We start from the raw sequence: 22,922 nt of genomic DNA, 5'->3' as shown, positions 1-22,922 counted from the left end.
CACAACCCTTTCAGACAGTGAGTTCCAGACTCCAACCACCCTCTGGGTGAAAAAGTTCTTTCTCAAATCCCCTCTAAACCTCCCGCCTTTTACCTTGAATCTATGTCCCCTTGTTATAGAACCCTCAACGAAGGGAAAAAGCTCCTTAGTATCCATCCTATCTGTGCCCCTCATAATTTTGTACACCTCAATCATGTCCCCCCTCAGCCTCCTCTGCTCCAAGGAAAACAAACCCAATCTTCCCAGTCTCTCTTCATAGCTGAAGCGCTCCAGCCCTGGTAACATCCTGGTGAATCTCCTCTGCACCCTCTCCAAAGCGATCACATCCTTCCTGTAGTGTGGCGACCAGAACTGCACACAGTACTCCAGCTGTGGCCTAATCAGTGTTTTATACAGCTCCATCATAACCTCCTTGCTCTTATATTCTATGCCTCGGCTAATAAAGGCAAGTATCCCATATGCCTTCTTTACCACCTTATCTACCTGTTCCGCCGCCTTCAGGGATCTGTGAACTTGCACACCAAGATCCCTCTGACCCTCTGTCTTGCCTAGGGTCCTCCCATTCATTGTGTATTCCCTTGCCTTGTTAGTCCCTCCAAAGTGCATCACCTCGCACTTTTCCGGGTTAAATTCCATTTGCCACTGTTCCGCCCATCTGACCAACCCTTCGGGCTAAACCGAGATGGCTGGCAGAGATGCACATTAGTGGGGAACACAGAAGGTGTTACAGGACTAGTAGAATGGAGTGTGAATGTTGCATTTTCCACTGCCGTTCCAATACGTTTCACCACACACATTCATGCAGACAGCTTCAAATATTAGTTTGGCAGGTTAGCAGTTTTTAAGGGGGTGTGAGAAAGCAGTTATTAAAGCTTTTGGCATACCTCGATAAATGAATCGATCACACCTACAGCTGATTACCAATGCTAGCCACCAATTTCTGTATGAATGTAGTTTCTAATTTTTAATCTAAAACAAAAAATATTAAATAGACTACAAGCAAAAGTATTAAAACCAATGAGTGGGGGGCAGGGGAGAAAAAACACACACACACATACAAATCTCTAGGCTCACCTCCATGATCTGGATGATTATACAATTTTTGGGAAGGTTAAAGTTTTAATGATCACACAGGAGCAAAATGGGACAGTTGAGATAAAAGACAGAAAGAAAAAAAAAGTTAATTTCAGAAATTTGTATTTTAAAGAAATGGACAAAAAATGAAAAGCACTGATAATGTTAACTGGCTGCATATAATGGAGATGATTGGGTAAGTCCCCTGTCAATCGCACCTGGAGACTGCACTGTGGTAAATGAGTGGGATTGATTTTACGCACATAATTTGTATTTTGCAACAATCCCCCACTCACTGCAATTTGTGGAGAAATTATCAATTTGTATTATGTATCTATCTTCCACTCTGTATTTTGCTAGAAAATCACCCTGCTTTTATCAGGAGAAGTTGCTGTAGTTTTGGTCATGAGTTCTGTTGCTGTAGTTCATAGAGACCCTTTTTAAATAGACTCTGTAGACTGTTTGCTGTTGTGCACTGTTTAAATAGTCTCTGTTTGCTGTATAAATAGACATTGTTTGCTGTAAAATAGACTGCTGTGAGTCCTGCCATAAGTCCCGCCCCACCTCCAACTCATTGGCTGACACAGTGGTATCAATAGACACTCAGGTGTTAACTACTCAAAACACACTCCAAAAGGAAGGGAATTAAGTAACAGAATGGATTCAAACAGTTGCTGCATGTTTCATGTTATGCGGTGTAACAAACTCCTGATTATACCATTTTGATTTTGTAGATTCAGACCTAAGTGTTACTGGTTACACCATATAGATAATAGAAAGCAGTCTTGTGGAAATGACCTGCAACAAAATCATAATTAAGTTTTAGGTAGTTTATACCTGAGTGGATTGAGAAATGGCCTCATCCAGTGAGGTGGCTCTTTGCTTGACGTCTTCTTTTATCTTACTGTAAAGTGCGTCGGCTGCTGTGTATTTCTGCCGAATGGCCAGGCCTTCCCGAGGGCTCAGGTCCAGTAACTGAGGTCCAGTTTTATTCATCTTATCTATATGGGGCTTGTGTTCGGCTATCAGCTCCCGCAGTTGCTGTAATAGAATAAAGCATACAACAGCAATTAAAACCAGCATGTTCATATTAAAGCTGTCTAATCCTGTAAGCAGCATGTGTCACCACCTCAAGTATCCAGCCAGAACATTACTGTACCTTTCCAGCATGTAGTGCGAGAATGAGCCTGTCGTTAATACTAATGGAGCCAGGATAACATTTCACACAAGAGATTAGTCTTCTCAGTAAAGTACAAACACTTTGCATCGAACACTTATGCTATGTTTTCACATTTCAATTATTCCATTTATATTCACATTGTTTACATAAAATATACAGCACAGAAACAGGCCATTCTGTCCAACTGGTCTACGCCAGTGTTTATGCTCCACACGAGCCTCCTCCAACTGACTTCATCTCACCCCATCAGCATATCCTTCTATTCCTTTCTCCCTCATGTGTTTATCTAGCTTCCCCTAAAATGCATCAATGCTATTCGCCTCAACCACTCCATCGTGCACTGAGTTCCACATTCTAACCACTTCTGAATTCCCTATTGGATTTATTAGTGACTATCTTATATTTATGTCCTCTAGTTTTGGATTCCCCGACAAGTGGAAACATCTTCTCTACATCTACCCTAACAAACCCCTTCATAATCTTAAAGACCTATCAGGTCATCCCCCAGCCTTCTCTTTTCTAGAGAAAAGAGCCCCAGCCAGTTCAGCTTTTCCTGATCGGTATAACCTCTCAGCTCTGCTATCATCCTTGTAAATCTTTTTTGCAACTTCTTAATTTACTGAGTTAAGTCTGTAACTCGGTTGGATGGTTCTTTTCTATCTAGTTAATCAGCCAGATACTGATCATCTGTTAAAATAATATGAGGATCACTTAATAATGTGTGACTATACATCTACCACATCCCCAAAAATCAGGTCAGAAACATTGCTCACTTCTCACTGAGCTTGCTGTAAATCCAAGTCCCAATAAACATACTTTCCCCACTTCTGACATTATTGTTTAAGCATTGTTTAGCAGGGCCAGCATTTAACATTTGCCATGAAACAAAAAAAAAGTTTTTAAAAAGTACATATTTTAGCTTAATTCTCAACGTCCTCACTTCTGACACATTTCTGAACAAAAGATGAACGATCATTAGCTCAGATATTTAGTTAGTCATATCTATTTAAAACTAGATTGATAATCAGATTCAATACAGGAAAAAATTTGCAGGGCTATAGGAAGCGGCAGGGTGAGTGGGACTAATTGGTTAGTTCTTTCAAAAGAGACGACACAGGCACAATGGGCTGTATGGCCTCCTTCTGTGCTGTATAATTCTATGAACCCTGAGCAAGCATCGTGAAAAACTTTTCTGACAGTCCACTTTAATTTTCCTTTAAGTTAAAGAGCAGACGCCTAATCTGGGACTTGACCCATAATTTGGGAAATAAAAGAGAGGATATGGGAATGGGAGTAGGTCAAGGGTACGGTAGCAGAGTGGTTATGTTACTGGACTAATAATCCGGAGTCATGAGTTCAAATCCCACCACGGCAGCTGGGGAATTTAAATTCAATTAAATAAAATCTGGAATTTAAAAAAAACTAGTATCAGTAATGGTGGCTGTGAAACTACCGGATTATTGTAAAAACCCATCTGGTTCACCAATGCCCTTTAGGGCAGGAAACCTGCCGTCCTTACCCGGTCTGGCCTATATGTGACTCCAGATTCACAGCAATGTGGTTGATTCTTAATGGCCCAGCAAGCCACTCAGTTGTAAAATCTTGCTTAAAAAAAGTCACAATAAGAATAGCACCGGACGCGACAAAGGCAAACCAAGCCCAGTCGACCCTGCAAAGTCCTCCTCACAAACATCTAGGGACTTGTGTCAAAATTGCTGTCCCACAGACGAGTCAAGCAACAGCCCGACATAGCCATACTCACAGAATCATACATTTCAACCAACGTCCCAGACTCTTCCATCACCATCCCTGGGTATATCCTGTCCCACCGGTAGGACAGACCAACCAGAGGTGGCGGTACAGTGATATACAGTCAGGAGGGAGCGGCCCTGGAAGTCCTCAACATTGACTCCGGACCCCATGAAATCTCATGACATCAGGTCAAACATGGGCAAGGAAACCTCCTGCTGATTACCACCTACCACCCTCCCTCAGCTGATGAATCAGTCCTCCTCCATGTTGAGCACCACTTGGAGGAAGCACTGAGGATAGCAAGGGCACAAAATGTACTCTGGGTGGGGGACTTCAATGTCCATCACCAAGAGTGGCTCGGTAGCATCACTACTGACCGAGCTGGCCGAGTCCTGAAGGAAATAGCTGCCAGACTGGGCCTGTGGCAGGTGGTCACGAGGGAAAAACCTTCTTGACCTCGTCCTCACCAATCTACCTGTCGCAGATGCATCTGTCCATGACAGTATTGGTCGGAGTGACCACTGCACAGTCCTAGTGGAGATGAAGTCCCGTCTTCACACTGTTGTGTGGCACTATCACCGTGCTAAATGGGATAGATTCAGAACAGAAAAACTGGGCATCCATGAGGCGCTGTCGGCCATCAACAGCAGCAGAATTGTATTCCAGCACAATCTGTAACCTCACGACCATTACCAACAAGCCAGGGGATCAACCCTGGTTAAAGAGGAGTGTAGAAGAGCATGCCTGGAGCAGCAACAGGCGTACCTAAAAATGAGGTGCCAACCTGGTGAAGCTACAACTCAGGACTACATGCATGCTAAACAGCGGAAGCAACATGTTACAGACAGAGCTAAGCGATTCCACAACCAACGGATCAGATCAAAGCTCTGCAGTCCTGCCCCATCCAGTCATGAATGGTGGTGGACAATTAAAGAAATAACAGGAGGAGGAGGCTCTGTAAACATTCCCATCCTCAATGATGGTGGAGTCCAGCACGTGAGTGCAAAAGTCAAGGCTGAAGCGTTTGCAGCCATCTTCAGCCAGAGGTGCCGAGAGGAAGATCCATCTCGGCCTCCTCCCGATATCCCCACCATCAAAGAAGCCAGTCACCAACCAATTCGATTCACTCCACGTGATATCAAGAAACGGCTGAGTGCACTGGAAACAGCAAAGGCTATGGGCCCCGACAACATTCCAGCTGTACTGCTGAAGACTTGTGCTCCAGAACTAGCCGTGCCTCTAGCCAAACTGTTCCAGTACAGCTACAACATTGGCATCTACCCGACAATGTGGAAAATTGCCCAGGTATGTCCCGTCCACAAAAAGCAGGACAAATCCAATCCGGCCAATTACCACCCCATCAGTCTACTCTCAATCATCAGCAAAGTGATGGAAGATGTCGTCGACAGTGCTATCAAGCGCCACTTACTCACCAATAACATGCTCACCGATGCTCAGTTTGGGTTCTGCCAGGACCACTCGGCTCCAGTCCTCATTAAAGCCTTGGTCCAAACATGGACAAAAGAGCTGAATTCCAGAGGTGAGGTGAGAGTGACTGCCCTTGACATCAAGGCAGCATTTGACCGAGTGTGGCACCGAGGAGCCATAGCAAAATTGAAGTCAATGGGAATTAGGGGGAAAACTCTCCAGTGGCTGGAGTCATACCTAGCACAAAGGAAGATGGTAGTGGTTGTTGGAGGCCAATCATCTCAGCCCCAGGACATTGCTGCAGGAGTTCCTCAAGGCAGTGTCCTAGGCCCAACCATCTTCAGCTGCTTCATCAATGGTCTTCCCTCCATCATAAGGTCAGAAATGGGGATGTTCGCTGATGATTGCACAGGTTCAGTTGCATTCGCAACTCCTCAGATAACAAAGCAGTCCGAGCCCGCATGCAGCAAGACCTGGACAACATCCAGGCTTGGGCTGATAAGTGGCAAGTAACATTCGCACCAGACAAGTGCCAGGCAATGACCATCTCCAATAAGAGAGAGTCTAACCACCTTCCCTTGACATTCAACAGCATTACCATCACCAAATCCCCCACCATCAACATCCTGGGGGGTCACCATTGACCAGAAACTTAACTGGCCCAGCCACAGAAATACTGTGGCTACAAGAGCAGGTCAGAGGCTGGGTATTCTGTGGCGAGTCACTCACCTCCTGACTCCCCAAAGCCTTTCCACCATCTACAAGGTACAAGTCAGGAGTGTGATGGAATACTCTGCACTTGCTTGGATGAGTGCAGCTCCAACAACACTCAAGAAGCTCGACACCATCCAGGACAAAGCAGCCCGCTTGATTGGCACCCCATCCACCACCCTAAACATTCACTCCCTTCACCATTGGCGCACTGTGGCTGCAGTGTTTACCATCCACAGAATGCACTGCAGCAACTCGCCAAGGCTTCTTCGACAGCACCTCCCAAACCCGCGACCTGTACCACCTAGAAGGACAAGAGCAGCAAGTACATGGGAACACCACCACCTGCACGTTCCCCTCCAAGTCACACACCATCCTGACTTGGAAATATATTGCCGTTCCTTCATCGTCGCTGGGTCAAAATTCTGGAACTCCCTTCCTAACAGCACTGTGGGAGAACCTTCACCACATGGATTGCAGCGGTTCAAGAAGGCGGCTCACCACCACCTTCTCAAGGGCAATTAGGGATGGGCAATAAATGCCGGCCTCGCCAGCGATGCGCACATCCCATGAACGAATAAAAAAAAAAGTGAGCGCCACCATTTTGTTAGCTGCAGCAGCCATAAATTCCAATTTCCTCAAATGTGAGACTGATTTCATTTCAAATGTGCAAAAATCAGAGTACAATAAACTTCTGGAAGAGCAAGAAATATGATTCCAAAAACTCAAGTGGCGCAATAGTAAAAGCAGATTTAGAAAAAGAACTTGGCAGTGGTCATTAAATTTGTATATTCAAGTGTTTCATTGGGCAAACAAATTCTGCATATGCGAATTTGCTGACCTTTGGACTCATTGGTGTAAATGTTCTGGTGAAACAACAAGAACAATTATAGTCTGGCAATGATCCAGTTCCCTGACCCAGTGTAAAGCAAAAAGAAATTCAAACAAACAAGCCTTTTGAAGATGACATCATTGGTTAACCCCCTGCCCATGGGCCTAAAATCCGAAACAGAGTCATTTCCTGTAACTTGCACTGAAACAAGAGTTTTCCAATTAAGTCAAAGCAGGGAAAAGTATTATATTGCGAAGAAAACAAAACCAATTTATTAACATGGGTAGTGACATACAGTCCTTCTGTAAACCCCAGTGCATTGTATACTGCAGCTTTAGAAAAAGTACTATCACTTCAAACCCTTGGGTATTTTGTGGACTCTGCTCAAAGTGGTTAGAGCATTAGATAAATGGAGAAATTAAGCTTGTTGAGTACAGTATCAATCTTGCTCTCTAGTCCATCAACTCATAAGAAGATGAAAGAATCAGTGGATGAGCACCAGCTATAGCACCGATAGAGAAATTCAAGAGGAAACTAGACAGTCATTATCATCGTTCTAAATAAGATACCAGCATCTGGTGTCCCACCAGAAATGCATACTGCCACATCTTTTCATAAGAACATAAGAACATAAGAACATAAGAAATTGGAGCAGGAGTAGGCCAATCGGCCCCTCGAGCCTGCTCCGCCATTCAATAAGATCATGGCTGATCTGATCCCAACCACAAATCTAAAGAACACAAGAAGTCGGAGCAGGACCCGGCCACATAGCCCCTGGGCCCTCTCCGCCACCCACAGGGCATTGACCGATCCGAACTCAGCTTCATGTCCAATTTCCTGCCCGCTCCCCATAACCCCTAATTCCCTTTACTTCTAGGAAACTGTCTATTTCTGTTTTAAATTTATCTAATGATGTAGCTTCCACAGCTTCCTGGGGCAGCAAATTCCACAGACCTACCACCCTCTGAGTGAAGAAGTTTCTCCTCATCTCAGTTTTGAAAGAGCAGCCCCTTATTCTAAGATTATGCCCCCTAGTTCTAGTTTCACCCATCTTTGGGAACATCCTTACTGCATCCACCCGATCAAGACCCTTCACAATCTTATATGTTTCAATAAGATCGCCTCTCATTCTTCTGAACTCCAATGAGTAGAGTCCCAATCTACTCAACCTCTCCTCATATGTCCGCCCCCTCATCCCCGGGATTAACCGAGTGAACCTTCTTTGTACTGCCTCGAGAGCAAGTATGTCTTTTCTTAAGTATGGAGACCAAAACTGTATGCAGTATTCCAGGTGCGGTCTCACCAATACCTTATATAACTGCAGCAATACCTCCTTGTTTTTATATTCTATCCCCCTAGCAATAAAAGCCAACATTCCGTTGGCTTTCTTGATCACCTGCTGCACCTGCATACCAACTTTTTGATTTTCTTGCACTAGGACCCCCAGATCCCTTTGTACTGCAGTACTTTCCAGTCTCTCGCCATTAAGAAAATAACTTGCTCTCTGATTTTCCCTGCCAAAGTGCATAACCTCACATTTTCCAATATTATATTGCATCTGCCAAATCTCCGCCCACTCACCCAGCCTGTCTATATCCCCTTGCAGGTTTTTTATGTCCTCCTCACTCTCTACTTTCCCTCCCATCTTTGTATCATCTGCAAATTTTGATATGTTGCACTCGGTCCCCTCCTCCAAATCGTTAATATAGATTGTAAAGAGTTGGGGACCCAGCACCGACCCCTGTGGAATACCACTGGTTACTGGTTGCCAGTCCGAAAATGAACCATTTATCCCAACTCTCTGCTTCCTGTTCGATAACCAATCCTCCACCCATGCCAGAATATTACCCCCAATCCCGTGATTTTTTATCTTAAGTAATAATCTTTTATGTGGCACCTTGTCGAATGCCTTCTGGAAGTCTAAATACACTACGTCCACTGGTTCCCCTTGGAGGGGTCCAAGATAAACGACAAATAATTCAGTGACGTTTTCAAGAGCAGAGCTCCAGATGTGCGTGACATTGATAAGAAAATCACCTGGGAAAACCATTCTGGCAATCATGGATTGGGACAGAACCTGCAATGAGAAGTAGAGCTAACAACAGCTTCCGGAACTTGAGACTGTGCCACTGCGAAGGCAATAGGGCGGTAGTTGAAAGGGTAAGATGGAATCACCTTGCTCAGGGATGGTGTTAAGAAGCAAATTTCCAAATGGACGGTAAGGTGGACTGTCAGTAAGAGATTAAAGAGACAACAAAGAACAAGATTATGTTTGATGCACTCATTTGAGGACCAAAGAAAGGATAGAACCATAGCGTTATAATTTTTTGGGCTTCTCGGATACTTCTTCTCGTGCCCAACAAAAAACCCAGGTCTCATGGCCAAACCGCCACTTTCTATGAATTAGTGAGATCTTGTGTGTGGAACAATCTGGAATAGTGTGTCCTGGGCAAACAATAAACCGAAATGCTGTCTTCTGGATTACATGGAGGATTTATGCTACATGCTGCAACAGTTCAAAAGACAATCAATATCAGTCATGCCAGGCATTTTCATAGCAGACTAAGCTGTCACAACAGGTTCATTCACAGCAGCGGCAGCAACAGGAAGCAGTTGAAGGGAGTTAAGGTAACACTGCAACTGTGAACCAGTTAAAGAAAGAGTTAAACAGAGACACCCATCCGTTGAGTTTCTCTGATAGGCTTTATTTGCAGATATTTCAAGCGAAAGATAGAGTTCTCCAAGCGCAAGTATTCACCCACTCCCCACCAGTTACAGTAGTTCACAGAGTGACGTAGGCATTTACAACAACTTGCACTTATACAGCGCCTTTAACATAGTAAAACATCCCAAGGCGCTTCACAAGAGCGTTATCAGACAAAATTTGACACTGAGCCACATAAGGAGAACTTAGGACAGGTAACCAAAAGCTTGATCTAAGAGGTAGGTTGCAAAGAGCGTTTTAAAGGAGGAGAGAGAGGTAGAGACATGGAGGGGGTTAGGGAGGGAATTTCCGAGCTTCGGGCCTAGGCAGCTGAAGGCATGGCCGCCAATTGTGCGGCGATGAAAACCAGGGATGCGCAAGAGGCCAGAATTGGAGGAGCGCAGAGATTTCTGAGGGTTGTAGGGCTGGAGGAGGTCACAGAGATAGGGAGGGGCGAGGGCAGGATTTGAAAACAAGGATGTGACTTTTAAAATTGAGGCATTGCCAGACCGGAAGCCAGTGTAGGTCAGCAAGCACAGGGGTGATGGGTGAACGGGACTTGGTGTGAGTTGGCATACAGCCAGCAGAGATTTGGATGAGTGGCATTTTGCTTTCACATCTGTTGCAGCTGGATCAAAACCATAACAAACTGATGTGTCCATTCTTATACCCATAGAACTGTGAAATACAGTCTCGTTTTTGAGAAGCCAATCTATCAGAAAAAGGCACTTTACTTAAACAATGAACAATAAGCTTCATAGACGTACACAAAGGTATGCCAACAGCCAACTGTGGTGTCTGACGAGTGTTGTCTGTGCTCGAACTATCTTGATTAGATTATGTTAATCCTGAATAGTAATGTACGTTAATTCTTTCGAGCACTTGAGTGCACTTAGTGAATACTAACAGATGTATGCATCTGGGAAAACAATCAATAGATTGTCAGAACTAGCTTCTTTCTGATGTACTAAACCTCAAAAGAATAGAAGCCAATTTTGCAGGACGCAATCATAAAGGGCATTCGAGAATGGTAATATTTCTCAATAGACCTGCTTTTAAGCTAAGAAACTTAGTTCATAGAAGAAACTCATTGGCTATGAACAAAAATGCTCCATTTAAATTGTGTATTGTGTCCAATTCTGGGCACCACACCTTAGGAAGGATGTCAAGGCCTTGGAGAGGGTGCAGAGGAGATTTACGAGAATGGTGCCAGGGATGAGGGACTTCAGTTATGTGGAGAGACTGGAGAAGCTGGGATTGTTCTCCTTAGAGCAGAAAAGGTTAAAGTGAGATTTAATAGGTGTTTAATAGGGTTTTTTTTAAATAGAGTAAATAAGGATAAAGTGTTTCCACTGGCAGGAGGGTCGATAAACAGAGGTCATAGATTTAAAATAATTGGCAAAAGAACTAGGGAGTAGATAAGGATTTTTTTTTATCCCGTTGAGTTGTTATGATCTGGATTGCACGGCCTGAAAGGGCGGTGGAAGCAGATTCAATAGTAACTTTCAAAAGGAAATTGGATTAATACTTGAAAAGGCTCTGGGGAAAGAGCAGCGGGAGTCGGACTAGTTGGATAGCTCTTTAAAAGAGCCGGCACAGGTACAAGGGGCCGAATTGTCTCCTTCTATGCTGTGTGATTCTTTGATAAATCATACAGAGCTCTTATTGGATTCCAGAGAGTGAAGAATCTGATAGACACACTGAAAATGAAACTCGATGCCTGTCACAGATGTAGAACGTAATGGAGCAATGAATTAAAAAACAAGGATGATCGAGACTGGAGTTGGGAGGAGAAAGAAGAGTTAAAGAGGTCTGTTTTTTTTCTTTGATTCGGATGGATGAAATTCAAACTTACGCTCTGAATTTAATGGTAACTGGAAACACTGCTGGAGCCCATGTACACTCTCCAGCCCATCCTTTTAAAAACAAACTTCAAATTTTAAATGCACTGGCAGCCTGTTATTGACGTCAGTTTCGATGTCTGCACATCCAGTTCCGAACGCCCTAACATCATGTTGAGAAGAACAGCACAGTAACACGACAACTCAAACTGTTCTTCATCGTAACGCACTGCAGATTTACAACATAAACAGCTTCATTGGAAGAGATGAACTGATAGTGACCAGAACACATGTACATCAGCAGAAATTACAGTGTGCTGAACTCTATACTTATCAAAAGGAGTTCTCCTGCGGCAAAGTGTTTAAAAGAATGCAGGTTTTTTAGTGGAGGCGGTGGTGAGGGGGAAGAATATTTGCCAATCTGCAATACTTAACCACTAAGAACCCAAGCAGATGAAATAAAAACAGAAAATGCTGGAGAAGCTCAGCAAGTCAGGCAGCCTCTGTGGAGCAAGAAACAGAGTTAATGTTTCAGGTCGAAGACCTTTCGTCAGAACTGGAAGATGTTAAAAGAGGTGAAACCTGAACAGTTTTAGAACCAGGGAATGGGATCGATGACAAGCGTACTCATTTTATTTTCTGAAAATGGTTCATCTTTTTTAAGTCTAAACACTTCACAAAGTGTTGTGAGGTGCACTGATCTTGACACCATCCCTAATTGGGTGAGCCAGACTAATGTCAGCCCAAACTCATACAGGAAAAGGCCAAGTAAACAAATGGGAGGTTGCAGAGTTGGCCATGCCTGCGTTAGGTCACCAATAATGAGCTCTCCTTAGTGCAGTGGATCAACACACCATGGTTTAATCTTCACATTTAGAAATGCCTGGACTCAAACAAGCTCAGAAAGACATTCCACAACAATGCACAGCATGATTTATTCCAAATTTAGAGGAGAAAAAGCCATTTACTTTTTAAAATAAGGCTGAAAAGAAACCTACCTCAATCTTTCTGGCTATGGAACTCCATACAAGCACCAAGAGAAGTTGTACAATGAGTACACAACTGGCTTAAATCTCACCACAGTAACATTGAAGCAAAAGGTTAGTACTGATTTTAGCCAAGGTACTTTTCACACCATGGGACTAATGGAAGGTAGGGAGAATGAGAGGGATGGTAGAGTCTCATTAAAGGCTCAGGGATTCCAGTGTGGGAAATAGAATACTCTGTTTAGTACCTAAAGTCAGCATCCACTACTCCCAAATCAAACAGAGTCAGTTAGTTGCCTCCTCTGAATGAGCCAACATTAAAAGAGTAGCACCTACAGTTTCCGCATACAACACATACTATTTTGCCCTGTACAATGAGCCTGTAATGCAAATGTGGGTGAATTGTGGTTACACACTGTATGCAAACATATAACTAAAGGGACAACGACAACCACTTGCATTTATATAGCACCTTTAACAATGTAAAATGTCCCAAGGCGCTTCACAGGAACATTATAAAACAGAATTTGATACCAAGCCACATAAGGAGATATTAGGACAGGTGACGGAGTCAAATACAATGCCAAGGTTGTGAACAATCTGGTTCAGCCTCAGACAGTGGCCAGGGAGAGGGAACGGAGTTTGTGGCAGAGACTGAAGACAATGGCTTCGGTCTTCCCAATATTTAGTTGGAGGACATTTTTGCTCATCCAGTACTGGATGTCGGACAAGCAATGTGACAAATCAGAGACAGTGGAGGGGTCGAGGGAGGTGGTGGCTGTGAGTGTGCGCTGAGTGCACTAAATTATAGTGGTTCAGTAGTTCTCACACCAGCAATTCTGGTATCCATTCTGAGGGACCTCTTCAATAAGCACCACGTGTAATGAGACAGACACACCCTGGACTGGCACTAGTCCAGCTGGTTTGAAGCTACAATTACAGCTGGATTAATATGTTTGCTGAACACATACTTCATTTGTTTTGCACCCAATGTTTAACATAAGAACTGTGTTAAACATGCTTTAAATGAATCACAGTACTGGAGATTCAAAACATGGAAAAGCTATTGGAAATTTTGTGACATTGACAAGTTAAGCAACATGAAGGAATGGTGTACAATTAAACATACGAGCGGCCAAATATTGCCTTTTAAGGGTGTTGAAATATCAGTACTTATTGTCATTAAACAGATAGCTTCTAGCTAGCTTTTCAAAAAACCATCCTTCATTCTGACGGTTACAAATGGTAACTGTAGATAATTTGTCTTTTTGCATAACTTGTTATCATTCATACTTTTGGCAACGGGCCAGATGTTTCAACTGGATTCCCCATTTCTTACAACGTCAACAGCTCATCTTGATTTCTTTTTCCCCCTAACTTGCTTACTTCTTCCACCGAAGGCACAAACTCGTGCCGGGGTTAGAAGGGTGAATCCAGCACCTCAAGTTCTCACTGGGAAGCCGCACTCAAAGGGAGAGCTGGTCAGAGAATCAGAGCTGTGGTATGGTAGCCCCATCACCAGTCCATGCTCCCTGCTGGCAATGGGAGATAGCTGAACTTACCCTTTAGATCCATGAGTGCAGCCCTCTTGTATCTCAACTTAATGACCAATCTTCATATGAGCCATGACAGTTGGTGCCTGAAGACTATTTCACCTGTTTGACCATGGTGAGAAGGATGGGGTGGGGGTGGGGAGAACACCACTGCCAGGTTCAATCCTAACCTCACCTGATGTTCACACTTTCCAGCTAGAATCACTGGATAACAATCAGGAATGAGAACCCTTGTCGATTCACCTCCTCCTTAGCCCAGGAGCAGCATCCCGACCACTGCTCCAGCTAAGATTAGCCATCAGCACAAACTGGGAGTTGGATTTGGGACCATCTTGATCTGTACGGCTCAGTACCACACTGGGCAGTCCATTTATCCAGTAAAAGCTACCAAGGGAGCTTTTAATTTCATAAAATCATACAGCACAGGAGGCCATTCGGCCCATCGTGCCTGTGCCGGCTCTTTGAAAGAGCTATCCAATTAGTTCCACTCCCCCTGCTCTTTCCTCATAGTCCTGAAAATTTTTCCTTTGAGTATTTATCCAATTCCCTTTTGAAAGTTACTACTGAATCTGCTCCCACCACCCTTTCAGGTGGTGCATTCCAGATCATAACTTGCTGCGTAAAAAAAAATTCTCCTCATTTCTCCTCTGGTTCTTTTGCCAATTACCTTAAATCTGCGTCCTCTGGTTACCAACCCTCCTGCCAGTTGAATCAGTTTCCCCCCAGCTATTCTATCAAAACCCCTCAATTTTGAACACCTCACTTAAATCTCCCCATAATCTTTTCTGCTCTAAGGAGAACAATCCCAGCTTCTCCAGTCTCTCCATATAACTGAAGTAATTTTGCTGATTATGTAATATGAACGTAGCCACAGGACTTTATTATATGAACCAAATACTTAACATTAATCTTTAAAACACAAATCCGTCATTTGTTGGTCTAATTGGTGGGTAGTTTTATTTAAAAATTCAGCTGAATATTTTCTTTTTGAAATTTATGGATGAAGTTATGTCTGTTCTGAATATTACAAGTGATATTCCTCATATGCCTGTCAGACTTCACTCGTTCCAGATATGTGAATTTCTGCCAGTCACACAACAACAACAATAATAGTGACTACTCTTCAGCTGTAAAGTGCTTTAGGATGTCCTGAGGTCGTGAAAGGCGCTATATAAATGCAAGTCTTTCTTTCATTTATATAGCTCCTTTAATACAGTAAAACATCCTGCTTCACAGGAGCGTAATCAGTCAAAAATTGACACCCATAGCCAAAGGAGGAGACATTAGGACAGGTGACCAAAAGCTTGGTCAAAGAGCTAGGTTTTAAGGAGCGTCTAAAAAGAGGAGAGGTGGAGAAGTTTGGAGAGGGAATTCCACACCAACAATACTTTCAGGACAAAACACAATTCCAACTTGTACATTTCTTTGTGCCACTGGAAAGATTAACAGAAGTTTTTGGACGTGGGGCTTGTGACCGCACAAGCTGAAGAAAGTTTAGCTAAGATGACTTCTGGTACCATACGTAGGGCCTCAAGGGTCAATGCACCATTTCTCTTACCCGAAGGTCTTCCTGCTGTTGCTTCAACATCTCAAATTCAATGGCTGGAGTGGGTAACTGTGTAATCAGTGCCTGCGTCTCTTCAAGCCACGGCCAGAGCTCCTCATAGGTCTCGCAAAACTGGCTGACCAGAGACTGAGCACGTTCCAGCTGCAGGTATCTCTCCGCGTTCATCTGGCTGATCACCTCGTACTGTTTCTGAAGAGTCTCCAGCTTGTTCTACAAAATAAAAGCATTTCCGTTATCTGAGATCACAAAAGGGTCACCTTAAATAAATTAAAATGACACCTATTTCAGTTTCATATTTTTCATTGCTCAAACAAGGAATTTGTAGATTTAGTAGATTGTAGACTAACGGGACTCGCACATGCTCAAACATAAGGTAATTAATACTTAATTGCATCCTTCATTCTTGTACCTTCAGGGCTGCTTTCTCCTCTTCAGTGCAGGAGTTCATAATTTGATCTCCATTTGCAACTAAGTCATCGATTGTATCTTTGTGTCGCAAAATATCCATCGAGAATGCCTTAAAACACAAGTAATAATGTCAGAACTGATGAATAAATGACTATTTTTTGATTACAGACAGAAAGTGGTGCTAGGAGCACCATTTTAACAGCTTTGCACAAGAATGGAATGGTAGTTATGGAAGTGATATTAGGTACACTGGTAGCCCCAGTCATTGCCTCAACCTCTGGAGTCCTGGCTACTGCAAAGTGAAGCCTCCTTTGAATTTTAAATGAAAGGTTGAGGTTGCAGTAAGTTAGGAACATAAAAATTGCCAGATGAAAGAAAACCAAGGTCCATCTAGTTCGCCTTCTAGCACCCTGGTAGTCACATGATACAATGATAATGGAGTTGTTGGTGCATCATAGCAATCAATCTCTATCAGTTAGTCCACAACAGACCCAGACATGAGGTGAGGAAAACTCGGTGGTGGAGAGCTTTGGGAACCAGAGGTCTAAAGTCATCTGTTCCTCCCAAGCATGTTACACTTACCACATCATGTCTCAAATCACTCACATACAGTATCCCAAAATGTTATTTTCATTTTAATGAATCAATACTAACTGCTTCCACCGTCTCTCTCGGGAGCCCGTTCCATAGTTGACCACTCACTCACTGCAATATTGTTTTCGCAGATTAGTTTTGAACTTACCCCCTGCAAGAGCAGGCCTTGTCCTCTGGTTCTGCGTATAATGTATAAAATTAATGTATAAAGTTTTGCCTGAATCAAACACCATCAATAGTGGGTCGTTTGTAGTGGGCAGATATTGGGCAAGTGAAATATTCCTTTTCTATTGGTTCACTCCTTAAAGAAACCTGTTCGTGGCCATTGAGATTTGACCAGGTGAAGCTTAAAAGGTACAGAACTCAATCCAGTGCACAATGGACAGGTTAGGTATCCACAGTGAGTCAACAAGCAAGTGTTAAGCCACAAGTGTAAACAGTCAAAAACACAGCACTGCAAGATGTAGCAGATCACTGGGCCCACCAGCACCCGTACACAGATGGCAGTGGGCAACAAGACCTCCGTCACACATAATATTCACTTGTGACAAGTCAACCCGGAACTAGCATCAAATATCGAAACCCTGTCAAACCTACAAGCAAGTGACTGAACTGTGTTCATTCAAAAAACAGCGTACTCTTATAAGGATTACAGTGTTCTTTTTTCTCAATGCCCATAATGGACCAGAGATTATACTGTAACAATACACAGACATATAGTACACTGCAAAGTGACACTGATTGTCGAACATGCTGCATTACCTTTTGAACTTGCAACTCAGCAGAGGTCTGGTCTTGCTCAAGCCTTATGTCACCAAGTGATTTGAGCTTTTTCTCCGTTTCCGCAATCCAGGCTATCTCGGTGTCTGCCGCTTGTTCAAACTGACAAGGAGGAAGAAAGGCAGTCAGTCAGCCACAGAGCGGTCACTTCTGGAAATCCCAGCAGTCACCTCAAAGTCGAGCAGCATTTGTTTTTTTTCTTCTTGTTACACCGACCACGCTCCCCCTGCCAGGTCATTCGTTCTCTGGGAGGAGGAGGCCATCGCTACCATCCAACAATAATGGGTTGCGGGATGGCGACCAGAAGCAGGAACCTGGTCTGATTGTCCCCTTCATTTAATTTTGACCCATTTTAACACTGCTCTGTCTGGGATCAGCATAGACTAGGATTCAAGCCTTCTTGTTCACTTTTAGAAGTTAAGTGTGTTTACAGATAACACTTAGTCCGTGAGATCTCCTGGGCTGATTTTGATCACCTGAGGGGGATTGGAGAGGATTTTTTCCTATTTTTCCTATTTTTTGTAAACCTCTCCCAGGAGATGACGGGGTTGGGCGGTGCGAGGGGGGGGGGGGGGGAGTGGGGGAATGGGGGAAAAGAATGGTGGTGGGGAGACAGATATGACCTCAACTAATCTGGCAGCACATGAGAATATAATTCTGTCAGCCTTCCCAGAAGTGCTCCTTTAACCTTCAATAATCTGCTTGTATTTCAGCTTTCAACAATGCTCTTGAGAAGCTTAGTTTTACTGTAGTAAATAATGTGGCAACACCATTATAAAAAGGGGGTGTTATGATCGTGACCAGCAGCCCCAAGGTACTGATAAGTCAGGCCAATAATAACTGCACTACCCAACCACAATTAGCTGGTCTTCTATCCACTGTCAAACTAAAACTGCAACCAATATTTAGTGTAAATAAGTGTTGTCACCATTAGCCTCCTACCTCATCTAATGCCCTAGCATTTCAACATTTTAGAAAGAAAAAAAAAAGGACAGACTTGCATTTATATAGCACCTTTTACAGCCTCAGGATGTCCCAGAGTGCTTTACATCCAAAAAAAAGCAATGATTATAGCCCCACATATAAAAAGTGCAAAAAATATGATTCGACGAATTAATCTCGCACTCTCCTATATTATAACAGTGACTACACTTCAAAACTAGCAGTAAAGTGCTTTGGGACATCCTGAGGTCATGCAAGGCGTTATATTAATTCCAGTCTTTCCTTCTTTCTTTGGCAATACATGATCCTATTTGCAATACTGGGTTTCAGCTTGACCCTTTTGATGGGTTGTGTGTGTTTGAGGTCTCTTCTGATCCTTTGGTACTCTATGGTTGACATACGTGGCCAAACGTGTGTTCACAGATTGGTTGAGCTGCTGGTAATTCACAAAGTATTTAGATTTCCTAGTGTCAGACCACTGTTCGGTGGCTATAGTTGAAAATACTGGTCCGAGAACACCATTAACACGATAGCAAACATATCCACTGGAAACAATTGTAAGCCCCACTCTTTTGGGCTACAAGGTTAAACTCCAAAAATGTTTCTGTATAATATTAGTCAATGCTTGCTTTGAATATAAATAATTTCTTTTTATGTCTAACTGTAGTTTCTGTTGTTGTAGCATGCCGCTAAGGTGGATTTTGTTTGAAATGCAGGCGCATTTTGTTACTATGGTGATTTCGCTATATTTGACAAACATTATAAGGGGTGATTCCACAATCAGTTGCTTCCAGCACTCAGCTGCGTGCCTACAATTTCCTCTGAAGCACCACGGCCTGCCCTGGAAGCTGAGGTCCGCAGAATCACCCCTACGGTATCGATGAAAGGGTTGACTGAAAGGGTTAACTGGGCACCTGACTGAAATGGGGGGGGTGGGGGGGGTCAAATCACCTGCATACAGCTGGTCACAGGAACAGAGGTCCAATATCACAAAGGGAAGGAAAAGCTTAGTTAATCAAGTAGCTAAGACCTGTATCCCACCACCAGAAATAGGGTGAGAAAGGCTCCAGGTGCAAGTTATTAGAACTTCTGGCACTCTATAATTCATATTGTATTGAACAGTAGTACAGAATTTAGCACAAGTAATGAGCTACATATGACTGGGGCATCTACAGAGAAAAGACCTGATGCTTGAAGGACTCACAATAAGTTCCCCTCATCAACTTCAAAAGCCTCCAAACTGATGGGATTTCAGAGTGCAAGAACAGGCAGGGTTTACAATGTGTTTTCATTTCGAGTCTAACTTTTCGAATTAGGCAAGTGAACAAGATAAATGATATCCAAAGACTTTCAAGCCCGAAACCCTCCCCACCCCCCCCCCTACAAAATTTTGACAAGCTATTTCAATCATTTTAAAAGTTAACCCGTGGTCCTCTGAATACAAATCCTCATGTTTCCAGGCGACAATAAAATTGGGGTACATAAATACCAAAAACTTATCGAATATTTGAATATAAATTTTCAAATTTAACGTATCCCAGAATAAATGCTGGAATAGTAAGATTCAATTGTCTTAATGTCCAAGAATAAAGCCAAAGTTTATTTTGTGGCACGGAGTCAAACAAGGTTTGTTTACCTTCACAGAGTGGTCAGTCACCCACGTGCATCTGGCTAGGATTGGAACACGAGATCTTATTCACATCAAGTTTGAATGAACTCCATAAACCGAACTATAAATGACTAAACAGATGTATATAAAAGGAACAGGGAACAGACTTCTTTCCAGTTAAGATTTTATTTGTAACTAGAAGATTGCCGAGGCATTGTTCATGGACAATCCAAGGCCTGAGGAGTGATTTCTTTATTACACCATGAACCAACCAGCAAATTCATGTGCTATGGGCACTTTGCCATACCCTATGGACATGCAAAACTTTTACATTAAAATCGGTGCTCGTCACATTATTTCCCCCTTTATGTCCTCCCGATTCCATTTGTTAAGGAGCACATATACTTCAAGGTGAATTGTTTTATCACACATCGTACTAACAGATGGGCAGAGAATCAATCCGATGAACACGATAGATGTTTGCCAAACACTATTTCAAGATAGTGCCCTCTTAAAATTTGAACAGCCCTCCCCCTACCTTATCCACACACTCTACATACCTCTGAAAATCAACTGAATGTGGCTTCAACTTAAATTTGCACTTTGCAAATGGGATCTCCCCACCACTCACATTACCCAAGATTTATGCTGGTACTAACAAATCAGAACGGGATATTACAGCAAATAAATTCGGACGTATTTGGTGGTTTTGTTAACCAAAGAACACAGGTAACTACAAGCAACATTTACAAATACCTTGGGTCTGACTCTGGTTTTAGTTAACTTGCAGTAATCTTTGTCCCATTGTGAAGTTTACTTTGATGCTAAAAATAAAGTCACACATCGGAGCGACAGGAAATGACTATCCCATTGAAGAGCCACTAAAACACATGAAAAGTCTTGCATTTCAAACAAGACAACAGATGGAATTTTCCACCCATTGACTATCAACGGAGGCGGGAAAGAAAATTCCAGCCGTAGTGCGTTATCGACAGTAATTCTTACTTCAAAGCAAAGCAGATCAAAGCAAAAGCTCACATTACAAGAAATTTGGCATTTCGACAACGGTATAGATATTACTTTAAAGCAAAATTTTGGAAATGGCAAGTTGATATGACTGGAAACGGAGGCTGACTTTCTATATCTCCGTTGTTTGCGAAGTACATGCAACCAATAAGGTTTGAAAATGTGAAATCTCAGGTGGAGGGCATGAAATGTAAATGGGGTGCAGTGTCCAAATATGTAACTAATAATAAACAAGATTTAGGTTTTGCTCATTTCAGCCTTTTTAAAAACAATACCTTTGTTCATGTTTGTGCAAACTGTAGCTGTGACTTAGTGAGTAGCTGAGGATGGAGGAATACTCTTCATTTTGTGTTATAAACTTTGGGGATCAGGGAGTATTTATTTAGAACTTACCGTCACAGATAGATGTGGTTCGGTAAAATCCACAGGATCATGAGAAGGATGGGATTGATGGACCAAAAATCATTTTCACTGTTTGCTTTATGTTCGAGCCCAGGAACACATTTTAGAGGAAACATAGGAACATCAGGAACAGGAGGAGGCCATTCAGCCCCTCGTGCCTGTTCTGCCATTTAATTAGATCATGGCTGAACTGTATGTCAACCCCATTGACCTGCTTTTGCTCCATATCCCTTGATACCCTTACCTAAAAAAAAATCTATCGATCTCAGTCTTGAAAGCTCCAATTGATCCCCAGCATCCATAGCCTTTATGGGGAGAGTTCCAGATTTCCACTACCTTGTGTGTGAAAAAGTGCTTCCTGATTTCACTCCTGAATTGCCTAGCTCTAATTTTAAGATTATGTCCCTTTGTTCTTGATTCCCCACAAGAGGAAATAGTGTCTCTATCTACCTCCTCAAATTCTTTTAACATTTTAAACGCCTCGATCAGATTAGCCCTCAATCTCTTATACTCAAGGGAATGCAAACCAAGTTTAGGCAACCTGTCCTCATAATTTAACCCATTCAGCCCCGATATGAAATCAAGTTTTGTTCTGATGGCATTAATAGTTATAGTTAGTGTGAGCTAGTGCACACCAATGCAAACACAGATAATATCACGTGATCAGAACATAATGTCTCATCATGGGTAGTTCCACAAAAAGTGTTGTGCAACCAGAAGGCACTAAAAGGAGTGACTGAGGCACATCGAATCTACAAGAGGTCAGAGACTGGGTATTCTGCGGCGAGTGACTCACCTCCTGACTCCCCAAAGCATTTCCACCATCTACAAGGCACAAGTCAGGAGTGTGATGGAATACTCTCCACTTGCCTGGATGAGTGCAGCTCCAACAACACTCAAGAAGCTCGACACCATCCAGGACAAAGCACCCCATCCACCACCCTAAACATTCACTCCCTTCACCACCGGCGCACCGTGGCTGCAGTGTGTACCATTCACAGGATGCACTGCAGCAACTTGCCAAGGCTTCTTCGACAGCACCTCCCAAACCCGCGACCTCTACTACCTAGAAGGACAAGAGCAGCAGGCACATGGGAACAACACCACCTGCACGTTCCCCTCCAAGTCACACACCATCCCGACTTGGAAATACATCGCCGTTCCTTCATCGTCGCTGGGTCAAAATCCTGGAACTCCCTTCCTAACAGCACTGTGGGAGAACCTTCACTACACGGACTGCAGGGTTCAAGAAGGCGGCTCACCACCACCTTTTCAAGGGCAATTAGGGATGGGAAATAAATGCTGGCCTCGCCAGCGATACCCACATCCCATGAATGAATTTTAAAAAATGGATTACAGTAGATAGTTTGAGTTGGAAGAGCTAGCACCAGTACCGGAACAATGGGCCAAATGGCCTCTTTGTGCTGGTTCTACTGATACCTCTCTTTCTAACATTTAGGTGATGATGATAGCCTTTAAGTGAAAGCAGTGAATTAAATCAATGGAATATATATGAAGAAATGGTTCTACTCC

At 43.1% G+C, this 22,922-nt stretch overlaps 1 protein-coding gene across 9 annotated transcripts in view; it reads right to left on the bottom strand.

Annotated features, from left to right (window-relative positions):
• dst (dystonin) overlaps window positions 1-22,922 on the bottom strand; it is a 394,574-nt gene that overhangs the window by 62,774 nt on the left and 308,878 nt on the right. For all 9 annotated transcript variants that reach the window (XM_067984067.1, XM_067984069.1, XM_067984065.1 and 6 more), the window contains 4 exons: window positions 17,393-17,512; window positions 16,038-16,145; window positions 15,620-15,838; window positions 1,912-2,115 (listed from right to left, as the gene is read on the bottom strand). In XM_067984067.1, coding sequence (XP_067840168.1) covers window positions 1,912-2,115; window positions 15,620-15,838; window positions 16,038-16,145; window positions 17,393-17,512 — 651 coding nt within the window. The remainder of the gene's footprint in view (window positions 1-1,911; window positions 2,116-15,619; window positions 15,839-16,037; window positions 16,146-17,392; window positions 17,513-22,922) is intronic.

The sequence above is a fragment of the Heptranchias perlo genome, chromosome 5 (genome assembly GCF_035084215.1).
Source record: "Heptranchias perlo isolate sHepPer1 chromosome 5, sHepPer1.hap1, whole genome shotgun sequence".
Lineage (NCBI taxonomy): Eukaryota > Metazoa > Chordata > Chondrichthyes > Hexanchiformes > Hexanchidae > Heptranchias > Heptranchias perlo.
Note: the sequence above shows the minus strand (reverse complement) of the source record. Positions and strands in the feature narration are given on the sequence as shown.